Raw genomic sequence first — 14,375 nt, forward strand, 5'->3', positions numbered from 1 at the left:
CAATAGCAACAATTTATGCACAAATGTAAGCCGACATCAGTTACTGTCGTTACTAACAGCAGAAGTCTCGTGTCTGTAACATGCGAAGTCGTTAGCGACATCAGTTTGATTATAGAATCGGTTCTTCGGTGGAGCCATTTAGAGTGTTGTGTATAATGAAGAGATGGTCGGTTCACAATGTGATTAATGGTTAAACGGTAAGAGATAGTGGAACTGCAGCTGGTATCACAGAACGTGTAGGGTTGATGGCTGTCGGACAAAGAGGAAAAAGTCTGCAGCAGCCATCACCAGTCGATCGCCCGGCGTGCCCTCTGCGAGTGACGTCAGCGCTCTCGGCGTGACTATATAAGCGCTGCTCGCAGAGTCGCTGGCACACTACTCGGTGGTCCACCATGAAGACTGCTGCGTCGCTACCGCTGCTTCTCCTGGGACTGCTGCTGCCCGCTGCACTCCAAGCGGCGCCCACGGTCTCAGCGCGCAAATGTAAGTATACACACGGCTCTGACACTATCCAAACAAATTGCTCCTTTCCTGTGCTCAAGAATAAAAGTTTACGCTGTTCTCTATATCGTTTGCCACTTGACTTTTGTGCCGTCAACAAAACTATAGATACAGTGGACTGTGTGAAATATCGACAAAAGTATTTATTTATTTTATAAAGAAGACGGGTTTAGAGCCTTCGGAAGTTCTAGATCGAACGAGGCATCCTTGTAGAAATGTGTTTATGCGCTGGGCATGGGGAATACTGTCTTTGAACTGTTTGAGATAAAATACATATTAAGTTTCGCATAATGTAAAATTTCTGTCAGTTGCAAGGATTAATATTCGACCAGAATAGCATGGAAGCGACGTGGGAAAGAGAAGAGATGAGATAGAAGAAACAAAGAGGAACAGATAGGGGTAATGAATGCTGAGGAAGGTGTTGAGTGTGGAACAGAGGCGCTGGTTTGTTGCTGGACAGGAAGAAGAAGTTTCAATTACGTTGGGATAGGCGAAGATATTCGAAGGGTTTCTAACCGTGTCTTTGGCTACGATGTAGGGTAGTGGGTAGTTTATTACCGGTGTCACAGATGTGTGGATGAAATGGTGAAGGAGATGGAGGAATATTTTATGAACAAGTACAGACTACCCGCTGAGTGAATGAGATCTTGTATTAGAGTTGTCGAATGAATATAGCTAAGCGGTAGGTGAGAAATGTTCGTGTTTGCTTCAGTGATTGACAAGATAATGAAGAAGGCACAGTGTGTGCAGCGTGCTCACGTGGCCACATAGAACCTAAATGATCGTAAGAGGAACAACATAATCAATTACCTAAACGTTACATACATATAGTCCGGAAACATTCTTAAGTATTTAGAGTCGCCTACATCGCGGTGGTAGGAGTACGGCAAGACTAGAGACTGGATTAGTTTTTATTTCGTAAAGACAGACAACATATTATTATAGAGAGAACAAGAAGTAGTTTCCTCCTCTGAGGGACCATTCTCATTTCTATATATAAAAAAAATGGAGGGCGTCGAGCTAGCCTACTGTTTTATTAGATATATACTACTGCTCGGGTCCTGTCATCTGTAGAAAAATTATCTTAAAAGTATAATTCAAATGCAGATTGCAAATGAAAAGAATAACAGTAATTATTTCAGAGAGCCAGGAAGTCTGTTTGCCAAATTAACTTTTACTCATGTCGAAGTGTTCAATACAACAAATCAGACCCAGTTGTTTCTTTGACATACACGTTTTGTGCGTTTAAAATGGGTGCTAACTGCAGTACCATCCTCCATTGAAAATACTTTTCCAGCGTTTACAGGAAATGTGTTTAACTGCTGCAGTAAATTCTAAGATTTTGTATGTTGCTTATTTTCGTTTAGTAAGAGTAAGATTCGCATTACCAGTCCTCTGCTGCCCGTTAGAGCTTACCTGGACAAAATTACTGCGAAATTAGAAAATAAGCGAATTTCAATTCTGCGAGAAAAGCATTAGGCCGCTTAAGTAGGAAAACGTGCACGACAGCTAAGAGATCTTACACAACTGTAGGTTGGACGAACGAAATAGGTGCGGAGAAATAAGCTACTAGTCAGCTCAACTGAAATTGGAGCGGTGCTATAAAGTACGGGAAATTACCGCGGTTTTCTGGAGAAAACGTTGCTTTCCCTTCCACAGGCAACGAAATTACTCCGGTGACCTACTTCCACTGTAAAAGATCACATATTGAAGCTAGATTTTCGACGTGGTTATTGGAAAGGAGGATAGAGTGTGGGTCTACTCGCTTCGTTTACACTGTTGTTTACATATGGAAATGAGGCAACTGCCAAAAGTGCTTCAGTATGATTGTCAAGTACACTGCTCAGAGTATAGTCACGTACTCTTAATAAAGATGCATTATAGACACAGCATTGCCGACACCGGTTTACATGACGACCGGTGCAGCCAAGCTGCAGTAAAGTGCGCTGGGAATCCCGGCTGGAACCTCAGCGTTGACAGTAAGGTGGGGCGGCCCTGCTATGATGCAGCAAGCGCAGGCAGTCCTTGGCGGACGGCTTGCTTTCTCTACTAGCAGCGCGGCGCGTCGCACCTGTTCCTCAATGCCACGGCGCGGTCGCGCAGCGGAAGGCCAATCGAGCCAGAAGCTTCCCCATGGAAGTGTTGATTTGGCGCATCAAGATGCTTCTGCTACACTCAAGGGTATTCGTCCTCTACATGAGCGTTGGGGAGAGTGGGCGGGTCCTAAACAATATTTTCGAATCACTGCCTGTTTCCTATCAAAACTTAAACTACCGAGTGTGGGTAAAAAGTTCTCGGTTTACTAGCCGCGTAAAGCGGTTAAAACTCCAAAAGCTTTTGACCAATCACTCCTTAGCCATTTTCAAGCGGTGATACAATTGTACCACTTGACAGTGGGCGAGGAGTGCTTTTGGGGTTTTAACTATTTGACACGGCTAGAAAAAGGAAACTTTTTATGCAATGTTACCGCGTTACCGCCGCGAGACTCTGCGTTCTTGCATGCTGCACTGTAGAAGTTTTTCTCACCTCGTGGAAGTTGCTGACTTTCAGAAACATGTACCTGTGTTTTAATAGCTTTTTAAATAAAAAAATGCAACCTAGAAGGGCAATCATTGCAGCTTTCCCTATCTGGTCATGATATTCCTCCACTAAATTATCTCTAACCTCATCCTACAGTAGTTCTAGCGGAAAAATATGCAAACAATAAGGAAAGAATGAAATAAGTGCAGAAGCAGAAATTCAAATAAATGTAACAGGGAAATGACCAGAGATGTAGGAACTTTGATATATTTATACCATTACATCTTTTATTGGTTTCAACGTGGAAGGTCAATAAGTAAATCGTCATGTTCAGAGTGGTGTAAGGCAGCGCTACAGTTATTGCTACTTTACATTAAAGTGTTCATCAAAGAAGAGACGTATGAAGTGAAAGAAGAACTAAATGACCCTTCAAAGGCCTGTTGATTGAAAGGGAAATGAACAATGAATAGAATACTAATTAAGTGTAAATGGTAAATATTGAAACGTTCAACATAAAAGTTGGAGAAGAAGCTGTATTGCAAGTGGAGGAAAAACGCTCCTATCTTGTAATTAATGTAATACAGGTTTGTGGTCGACGCGCAGGGGATATCAGAAATAGGCACGCAAAGTAGAATCCAACTGGAATCAAGCACTGACCTTAAATTGAGATAAATATTGCTGAAAGTGGTCGTCTGAACTGTTTCATATTGGAATGAAGAGGCGATATTGGTTACAACTGGCAGCGACTTCACATCTTCCTCACGTCTTTTGCTAGTCCATGTAACCTTGGCGGGAACGCCTTGAAATTTCAGATTTCTAATAAGCTCTTAATAAAAAAAAAAAATGGTTCAAATGGCTCTGAGCACTATGGGACTTAACTACTGAGGTCATCATTCCCCTAGAACTTAGAACTACTTAAACCTAACTAACCTAAGGACATCACATACATCCATGCCCGAGGCAGGATTCGAACCTGCGACCGTAGCGGTCACGCGGTTTCAAACTGACGCGCTTAGAACCGCACGGCCACACCGGCCGGCTAGCTCTTAATCCTTTGATTATCAACGGGAAGACATGTTATAAGAGAACCAACTGAATTTGTTACTTGCTATTGCTATGTATCAGTGTCTCACTGGCAAAGGGAAACCTACTAATGTTTAGCAGAATTCATACACTGAAGAGGCAAAGAAACTGGTACACCTTCCTAATATCGTGTAGGGCCCCCCGCACGCAGAAGTGCCGAACACGGCGTGGCTTGGACTCGACTAATGTCTAAAGTAGTGATGGGGAGAATTAACACCATGGATGCTGCAGGGCTGTCCACAAATCTGTAAGAGAACGAGGGGGTGGGGAGTCTGAACAGCAAATTGCAAGCATCCCAGATATGCTCAATAATGTTCATGTTGGGGAGTTTGGTGTATGCGGGAGTGTTTAAACTCAGAAGAGTGTTCCTGTAGCCACTCTGTAGCAATTCTCGACGTGTGGGGCGTCGCATTGTCATGCTGAAATTGCACAAGTCCGTCGGAATGAACAAGGGACATGAATGGAGGCAGGCGATCGACAGGAAGGTTATGTACGTACCACATGTCAGAGTCGTATCTAGACGTATCAAGCCCCATACCACACTGACTGCACACACCCCACATCATCACAGTCTCAGCCAACTTGAACAGTCCCCTACTGACATGCAGGGTTCATGGATTCATGAGCTTGTCTCCATACCCGTACTCATCCATCCGCTAGATATAATTTGAAACGACACTCGTCTGACCAGGCAACATGTTTCCAGTCATAAACAGCACATTATCGGTGTTTACGGGCCCAGGCGAGGCGTAAAGCTTTGTGTCTTGCAGTCATCAAGGATATACGAGTAGGCCTTCTGCTCCGAAAGCCCATATGATGTTTTGTTGAACGATTCGCATGCTGACGCTTGTTGATGGCCCAGCACTGAAATCGGCAGCAATTTGAGGAAGGGCTGCACTTCTGTCACGTCGAACGATTCTCTTCAAAAATGGTTCAAATGGCTCTGAGCACTATGCGACTTAACTTCTGAGGTCATCAGTCGCCTAGAACTTAGAACTAATTAAACCTAGCTAACCTAAGGACATCACACACATCCATGCCCGAGGCAGGATTCGAACCTGCGACCGTAGCAGTCCCGCGGTTCCGGACTGCAGCGCCTAGAACCGCACGGCGATTCTCTTCAGTCGTCGATGGTCCTGTTCTTGGAGGATCTTTTTCTGCGGCAGCGATGTGGGAACTTTGATGTTTTACCGGATTCCTGTTATTAACGGTACACTCGTGAAATGGTCGTGCGTCAAAGCACCCACTTAGTCGCTACCTCGGAGATACTGTAGCCCATCGTTCATGCGCCGACTACAACACCCCGTTCAAACCCACTTAAATGTTGATAACCTGCCTTTGTAACAGCAGTAACTGATCTAACAACTGCACCAAACACTTCTTGTCTTACATAAGCGTTAACGACTGCAGCATGAGCAGGTTGTGCTGTCCTCATGTTTCATTGTTAAACCTCGTCTCCGCATTGTCAGATCGAAGTAGTTCTCACCTGTAGATAGGCAAAACAGGGTGCCTTCTCTCCTTCCAGGACACATCGCGTCGATTACTTGCATCAACAAACTAATGGTTAACATGTCACGAACAAAGACCATATTGAGCATCTGTAATGTGAGTTACAAACATGGGGAGATGCCATGTCGACGGATGTGTGTCTGTTTTCAGAATGTCTTATGGGTTTTGCGCAGTCGTCTTCTGAAACCCTGGTGGTACTTATGCATATCCTGTATGCCCCTAGGAGTACAACAATGTTAACAGTCTCATCAACTGCGGACGTCTCCGTCCAGAAGACTGCTTCGGAAAATTCACACCAAAACTGGACTAATGAAGTTGAGAGTATGTGATATGTATATTGACATGAACAGATTCTCGCAACACATATAGAAATGAAAGACGATTTAATACCGCTCTGAAGAATGTTGACATAAAGAAATAGGAGCATAAATGTGGAATTAGAATTTTCATGACACATAGTGCGTGAGTGCGATGAGCGGAAATTAGGACATCAGGAAGAAAATTAGGGAGTAGTGCGAAAGATGAACCCTGAAGTGGTTTCTGGCGCCAGACACACACACACACACCTGTAGAAACAAAGTGACAGTTCTTCGATGTCTGAGGGCGTGTCCTTTCATCCGATCCCTTCTTTTAGTCAAGCTGTCCCGTAAATTTATTTTTTCCTCAATTTGATTCTCTTCCTGTGCATTTCTTTAACATTCTTCTATAGCACCACATTTCGAAATCTTTTACTCTCTTCTTTTCCTAACTTTTTATTGTCCGTCATACTTCAATATATACATTAAAGGAAATACCCTCAGAAAAGACTTCTTAACCCTTAAATTGAAATTATATGTTAAAAAATACCTCTTTTTTCAGATACGCTTTTCTTACTTTAGCTCGTCAGCACTTTGTATCCTATATTTCGGTCATGTAGCCCAAACAATAAAACTCATCTATTTCTTTTAGTGCCTCATTTCGCATTCTAATTATCCCAACATCGCCTAACTTAATTAAAGTATATTCCATTAGCCTTATTTCACTTTGTTGATGTTGATCTTATGACCTCCTTGAAAGGTATGCTACTGTTTAAAATTATTATTTCTCTAAACGAATGTAAAGTGTCAGTATGAAAATGACGTACACATTCCTAAAGTATCACTGAGGCTGCGAATGACTTATGAGTAACACATCAGAACACGTTATTCTTACGGTCTTTTTAGATAATATCTGTACCTACTTTTTACATCAAATTTTAATTTTTAATGCACATTTTGGCTAAATTTCCGTTGCAGGACATTATACCTTTAGATGGAATAAACAACTACGGTTAAGGAAGTTATGGCGCTCCTTCATTGCCAGAACCGCTGGACATAGACTTGCGAGTTTAGAGAATAATATCGTGCTTTTGAATGAAGTGATCGTGTGGCATTGATAGCCGGGAGGTCCCATCCGGATTGCAAATCTTATTTCAGCTGACGCCAAACTGGGCGAATTGTGTGTCTGTGATGATGAAATGATGATGAGGACAACACAACGGCCAGTCCACGAGCGGAGAAAATCTCCAAGCCGGCCGGAAATCAAACCCGGGCCCTCTGCATGGAAGACAAACACGTTACCACTCAACTCTGCAGATGTAGCTCTGATATGAGATAACGCACTCTGAGGGAGTGCGCTGTTCAAATCCCCATCCAAGCCACCCAGATTTGTGGTTTCCGACGTTTTGTTCAAATGTATGTGATATCTTATGGGACTTAACTGCTAAGGTCATCAGTTTCTAAGCTTACACACTACTTAACCTAAATTATCCTAAGGACAAACACACACACCCATGCCCGAGGAAGGATTCGAACCTCCGCCGGGACCTGCCGCACAGTCCATGACTGCATCGCCCTAGACCGCTCGGCTAATCCCGCGCGGCTCCAGACCGTTTAAGACGAATGCGGGCATAGTTCTTTTGAAAGGGGCACGGCAAATTTCTTTCCTCCTTCTTCCTATATCTGAGCTTGTGCTCTGTGTCTGATGACTTCGTTGTCGACAAGACGTTAAACCTGAATCTTCCATCCGCCCTTCCCTTCCGTTTTGGACATCAGAGACGAATTCATAGAGCTCCTCCGCCTCGCGAATGCACACAGAATTGGATTGCACCCACATGTGGAATGTTATGTGTTTTTATAACACTGCCAACGTATCTCCCTTATTTTGTAAGAACCTTCACCTACGAAGTTTCATATAAATACAAAATTATTTAGCTCTGTCGCAGGATTTTGTTTTGTGAGACGAGTCGGTAGCGGTTTTGTGTAGACCTGTGCTGACCCCTCTTGCATATCGTATCTCGGTTGTTGCCACGGTGCAATGATATAACGCCGTCCTGACCCTCACCGTGACCGTGGAAGATAAGGGGCTGCCCCTTGGCCTGTGTACAACAGACCTCGCCCAGCCGCATGCTTTGCTGTGTCTGGCCGTCTTTTCAGTGATGAACAAGGACAGCCATATCATCACCGCGCCTACGCTACCTAGACGGCGATACATGTGGATGGCGCTATTGCGAGGAGACGAGCAGTTGCGAATGTATTACCTGAGAGGAACATCGTAAAGTCTTGAATCGCTATTTCTGATCGCATATGTCACTCTTTGGCACTAGAGGGAACAGTAGAGAGTTAAAACTATAGCGGAAAACAGAGATCGGAATATATCTAGCAAATCAGTGAGAACGTAGTGTTACGTGCTTCTCTGAGACGAAGCGAGTGGGACAAGAGAGGAATTCGTGGCGGATCGTATCAAACCAGCCAGAAGACTGATGACGAAGAAAAAGCCACAAAGGAAAAGTAGAAGATGGAACATCTGACTGGTATGGATCGTCTTCTGGGGGTGTTGAAACTGGTTCCAAAAGTCATCGAAGTGTTATAGATGATACAGGTGATATCATGAGGATCCAACAGAACACAGCAGCCTAGTCTGGAGATGCTACGCAGCAGCGAAGTAAGACTACTAAGGGTTACCTGTGAGACAACCAGTTATTGTCACTGTTCTTTTGGAACTGCGCGACGGCTACAGTCGCAGGTCTGAATCCTGCCTCGGACATGGATGTGTGTGATGTCCTTAGGTTAGTTAGGTTTAAGTAGTTCTAAGTTCTAGGGGACTGATGATCTCAGATGTTAAGTCCCACAGTGCTCAGAGTCATTTGAACCATTGTTCTTTGCGACAGCAACTAACAATAAAATGTTGCAAAATTTAATAGCTTTCTGTAATGTAAAGAAAGGAAAATGTAAATACAAAAATAAATTTCATAATCAAATCGGAAAAACACCCAAACCGAATTTGAACAAGTACTATTATTCAGGACTCAGCTAATAGGAAATAAACGACATTTTTTGTAAGAAGTGTTCTAAGTGTCTGTCTCTATCATTATGGTTCACATGTCGCGCTCCGTCGATGTTACCTGACACTCTGCAAAAATCCTTCACACAGCTCATACTGACTGAGCCGTAGACTTACTCACATGGTGTACGTATATTGCCATTCGAAATGTCCATGTGATTCACAGTACGCGTTGCCCTCCGCATTTTTTAAGCCCTGTAAAGTAGAGTTGCCATCAACCCTAAGACTGGTTTGAATACCCCAGTGCATGTGGCCTTGCCTTCGTCCGATTTTTGAGCTCACTTACCTGGCTAGTTTAGGGGGACATACAGTTTAGCAAGGACTCAGAACCCTGATTTTAATATCACTGAATGTGGTCTTTGTATTTCACTTCCCATCCAGGATTTATTCCTCCTTGCATCTTTACTACATCTAAATTTTGCAGTATTGTTTTGCAACATCATAAACAGGGTGATCAAAAAGTCAGTATAAATTTGAAAACTGAATAAATCACGGAATAATGTTGATGGAGAGGTATACATTGGCACACATGCTTGGAATGACATGGGGTTTTATTAGAACCAAAAAAATACTAAAGTTCAAAAATTGTCCGACAGATGCCGCTTCATCTGATCAGAATAGCAAAAATTAGCATAACAAAGTAAGACAAGATGATGTTCTTTACAGGAAATGCTCAATGTCCACCATAATTCCTCAGCAATAGCTGTAGTCGAGGAATAATGTTGTGAACAGCACTGTAAAGCATGTCCGGAGTTATGGTGAGGCATTGGCGTCGGATGTTGTCTGTCAGCATCCCTAGAGATGTCGGTCGATCACGATACACTTGCGACTTCAGGTAACCCCAAAGCCAATAAGCGCACGGACTGAGGTCTGGGGACCTGGGAGGCCAAATATTTCACGCGTCTAGCAATATGGGGTGGTTCTAATTCCAAGCATGTGTGTCAATTTTTACCTCTCTATCTACATTATTCCGTGGTTTATTAAGTTTTCAAATTTATACTGACTTTTTGATCACCCGGTATAATTCGAACTGTGATGGGAATGGTTATGAATCGCATGTCAGTTTAGTAACTAATTCCTCTATCTTCAACGTCTGAATCTGTCTGAAGAAGAAATGAGGTAATGGAATTTTAACTTCAACGCTTCGCCGATGTTGAGGTCTTTCGGGAAGAAAATTAGTTCAGTCAGGGCTTGAAAGCAATTGACCGTTAAACTGACTTTATTCAGAGAACATACGAGAAAACTGTACCATGATGGTTGGACAGGTATTTAAAATCCTCATCGCTCGAGGTCGAATCAAGATTTCTTACACTGCCCCAGCTAGTCCGTTTGAAAAGAAACGAGCATCTTAACAAGTTGACTTTCTTTTATGTGTTGTATTACGAAGATTCATTCGTTTAGTTTAAAGCTATCTTAAGTGTCACTTTTATCAGGAAAACCTCGTATGTTGAACATATTTAAATATGTCACATTTATCTCTGTCTGCAGTCATTTAATTCCGCTTGGAAATTAATGCTTGATGTTAAGAGTGTCGTTTTTCCTTGCCGTCATAAGCATGAGCTGTATTGATTTCCTGCCAGCGAAGCAGAAAATTTGTTGACGCGAACGTATCAGATGCTGCTGTGCCCATTTGCGGATTGACAGGCTAATTAATTTACGCTAGATATGGCCTTTACGTGGCCGGCCATGAACTTCGAGGTCGCGGGGCAGACGGCACATGAAACCGTCTGGACTGATGTCGGATCACACTTTGCAGCATCTCGCTTTCCATACACTCTGGAGTAGCTCGGTCGTGTGGGTGCCTTTTTTTTTTTTTTGCCCTTCCGGTACGGTACGCTGGTATTCGCGATGCGTTTTTTTTATTTGTATTCAGGCTCATTGTTTAGAAGTCTCATTCACCTTTTGTAACCATATTAATAAATATGTATTGCCCCAATACATCAATTTATTTTCTACATCATCACATATATGTTCGGTTCCAAATGCGTAGAACACATGCACAGTAGTGATGCATCTAAAGCCGGCCGGAGTTTCCGAGCGGTTCTAGGCGCTACAGTCTGGAACCGCGCGGCCGCTACGGTCGCAGGTTCGAATCCTGCCTCGGGCATGGATGTCCTTAGGTTAGTTAGGTTTAAGTAGTTCTAAGTTCTAGGGGACTGATGACCATAGAAGTTAAGTCCCATAGTGCTCAGAGCCATTTGAATCATTTGATACATCTAAAATTCACGCTCCTATTCGTAAAAAATTCTGCGGCTGTTTCGCTCGATTTCTGTTTGTTGACAGAAGTTTGTAACAGTTATGTAAAGGATATTGTTAATAAGTTTACGCTGAAAGCCTATAATAATTTTTTCAGACGAATTGTGAAATCCCCCGATTTCTTGTTAAAGGATACCGAGTAGTGCAGACACGAAGCAACGGCTGTCTATGGTGTGTAGAAACAACAGTGTTGCTGCTATTATAAACTGATAGACTGATGCTGGCTTAGTCACTCTCATTTATTGCTGTGGCTTCATGGAACGTAGTCTAAGACTGCACTTCAAGCCTCAGTGTTACTTAACTATCTGTGACAGGCATAATTATTGCAGACATACAATTTTTACGTGATCCAAACGTTTAAGGGCATTGATTATTCTAGAGAAAGTCTTGATCGTTTCCATCACAAATTATAATATTTTATTTTTGTTGTTGAGTTGTGTTAGGATACAGTGTTGCTAGAAACGTAGTGGCATTAGCATCACGTCTCCTCAACAGCGGGTTGTCTGTCTCTACAAAGGATGGGAAAGGCATGTGTGAGTAAAGACAATACCTTCACAGAATTCCGTGCAAAAACATACCATAAAATAAAATACAGTTTTATCCTAGTGTGACCATAGGGTACGACACGAGGGCTCTGAGTAGTGTAGATGGAGACCTTTCGTTGGGTTTACATCAAGCAGTTTCATCACATTAATTCCGTAAGTAACTAACTTTGTCCAACAACGTCACCATCTCTACGAGAAGTTTTGCACATCTCTAGACAGCAGTTTCTTCGTATTTCTCGACAGTGCAGACCGTTATTGTGATTTAATTTCTGCAGATCTTTCAATATAATTTTATAATAATGAAGAATTTGTAGTTAGATTGAATTATATTTTCATTTTAGTGACTTCATGTCTTTCGCTGGCTGTCAACCTTCTATGGAGTCTACCTTAAAAGTGTTCCAACGTTAATTAGCCATGACGACAAAAAAACTGATTTCTGTTAAATATGCTCTACTAAGAGAAAAGTAAATTATGTCCCACGTAACAAACAAGTGAAGTAACTACTAGTAAAAGGGTTACCTAAGAATGGTATTTTACGAGATGCTTTGCTTAGTTCACTTCACTTGCCGTGGAAACACAGTTCGTCAACAAATACCGTTTCTAAAATATATTTTCTTTTACCTATAGATTTTGTGTGTTTGATAAATCAACTAATTCGGTGAGACATGTCTACGTGCAGAGTATTCCAGTCAGAAAGCAGCAGTGATTTGTGACAGATTGTGTTCCAGATATTTAAGTATGTGGCAAAAAGTTTTATATCTGCTCAAAATGTAATTTAAACAAATAATTATTTCTGAAAGGTACTGTTACGGACCTGACTAACCGACATGATTGAGTTCTATTTCCATCGCAGTATTTTACTCTGATTGCAGAATAGTAAATAAGAACTAGGAGGAAGCGCCCTTCTCGTAAGACTTTGGTTTTGTATGGTACTCTGATACGTTTGAGTTCAGTTGCGCCATTTTCTCAGTTCGTTGTTTTTGTTGCTGTGTTACAATGTGTATCTTAAAAAAAATTGTGTTCATGGTTTTCCCTGGAAAGGAAATACTGTAATTTTCACGAAAAACTAAAGCCATAAAATTAGTAGAAGGTATACAGTTAGAAGTTTTTTTAGTTTTTCACATGTGCCTTAAAAGTTTGAACAATAAATATTTTTTAGATAAAATTAGAGTTTCATCTCACACCTTATGTCGTTCTCCGCATCCTGTGCTTGCATTGAACCAAAAGGTACATTAAAGTAAAGTTCCCATGAGTAAAGCTAATAATTTCATATATCAGAGTAAAATAATCTATATGCCACTGTACAGTTGGCAAATTATTCAGATCGGGACGGAATTTTTACTAAGTAACAAACAGGTCCAAAATGAGTAAAGCTATCTAGAATGACAATTTCATGCCATTGCACTACGGCTGAGTTGAATATATGTTTTATTATCGGCTAAACGGGAATGAGTGCACGAGCTAAGTCCACAGACGCAGTCAGATGCAGGTTGGCGACTTTCATTTATTTTTACCACTAAACTTTCATGCAGTCAGATGTGTATTTTGAGTATTAATTTTCCAATAATATTTTCATGCAGTCAGATAAAGTTCAGTTCAGTTAAATGCGCAGTCAGATGCAAGCTTTATTAAAGACTAAAGCAGTCACATGCAGTTCAGTCTAGTTTAGATAGAGAATTTTTATTAACAACACTTTCACAGTGTAACGAATAAAAATGAGAATCCACACAACATGGCACAGTAGTGCCGAAACATCCTTCAAAAGAAAAAAAGAAAAAAGGAACCAAATTTGCTGTCTGTTCTTCCTACAGATTTCTGCTGTGCATAAATTTGTGATTAAGACGCTTCATGGTTGGAAATGGCATATTCTCTTTGTGTAACATCCTCACAACTACCACCACCACATTCTCTCTCTCTTTTTCTTTCTTTAACTTATTCACTTTATCACTCTGTCTATCTCGCAGTGTGTCCAGCGACCAGATGAAAATATTGCAAGTAACACGATTACTAATGGATCTAGGCTGTTCGTGAAAATATGTACCACCTAACTGAAAATGTTTTTTTTTTTTCTAAATACTAAATCGGGATGTGTTTCTTATTCTTACAGACAAAATATGCGTTCCGGAGACCGTGCTGAACGAATGTAACAACCTGGCGAAGCAGGATGGCGTTCATCTGACTTGTGTACCCGCAAGGGACAGGTACGTATCCATGCGAACTGTTTATGTGGAAAATGCTATGTTTTTGACGTCTTACCCATGTTTATCTGGTGCGTCTGCTTTCCACACAAGCCCAACTGCATTACATCGTAAAATAAACTTTTCTCCCTTATGTTAAGAGCTGCCTAGTCAAAATTCACTAAGAAAACCAAGGCAGAAAAACTGAAGGTTAATTATAGCGGAAATTTTTCATGTAAATTTTCAGCGAAGAGAACTAATTGCTTCGTTTGAAGACCTTCCACCAATTAATAACTAAACTGTGAAAAAAAGTAAATCTGATAACAGTAGTTTGTGAACGTTGTTATTTCTCCATTCTCTCGAATTTTTTTTCCCTCAACTTTTATTGTCACGATAACGATATGAAGACAGGAGAGTCACACCA

At 41.6% G+C, this 14,375-nt stretch overlaps 1 protein-coding gene across 1 annotated transcript in view; it reads left to right on the forward strand.

Annotated features, from left to right (window-relative positions):
- Positions 1-372: 372 nt before the first annotated feature.
- The window catches only part of LOC126172727 (transferrin), a 55,186-nt gene continuing 41,183 nt past the window's right edge, over positions 373-14,375 (forward strand). The window contains exons 1-2 of the mRNA XM_049920904.1: positions 373-483; positions 13,882-13,975. Coding sequence (XP_049776861.1) covers positions 393-483; positions 13,882-13,975 — 185 coding nt within the window. The 5' untranslated portion in view covers positions 373-392. The remainder of the gene's footprint in view (positions 484-13,881; positions 13,976-14,375) is intronic.

The sequence above is a fragment of the Schistocerca cancellata genome, chromosome 1 (genome assembly GCF_023864275.1).
Source record: "Schistocerca cancellata isolate TAMUIC-IGC-003103 chromosome 1, iqSchCanc2.1, whole genome shotgun sequence".
NCBI classification, from domain to species: Eukaryota; Metazoa; Arthropoda; class Insecta; order Orthoptera; family Acrididae; genus Schistocerca; species Schistocerca cancellata.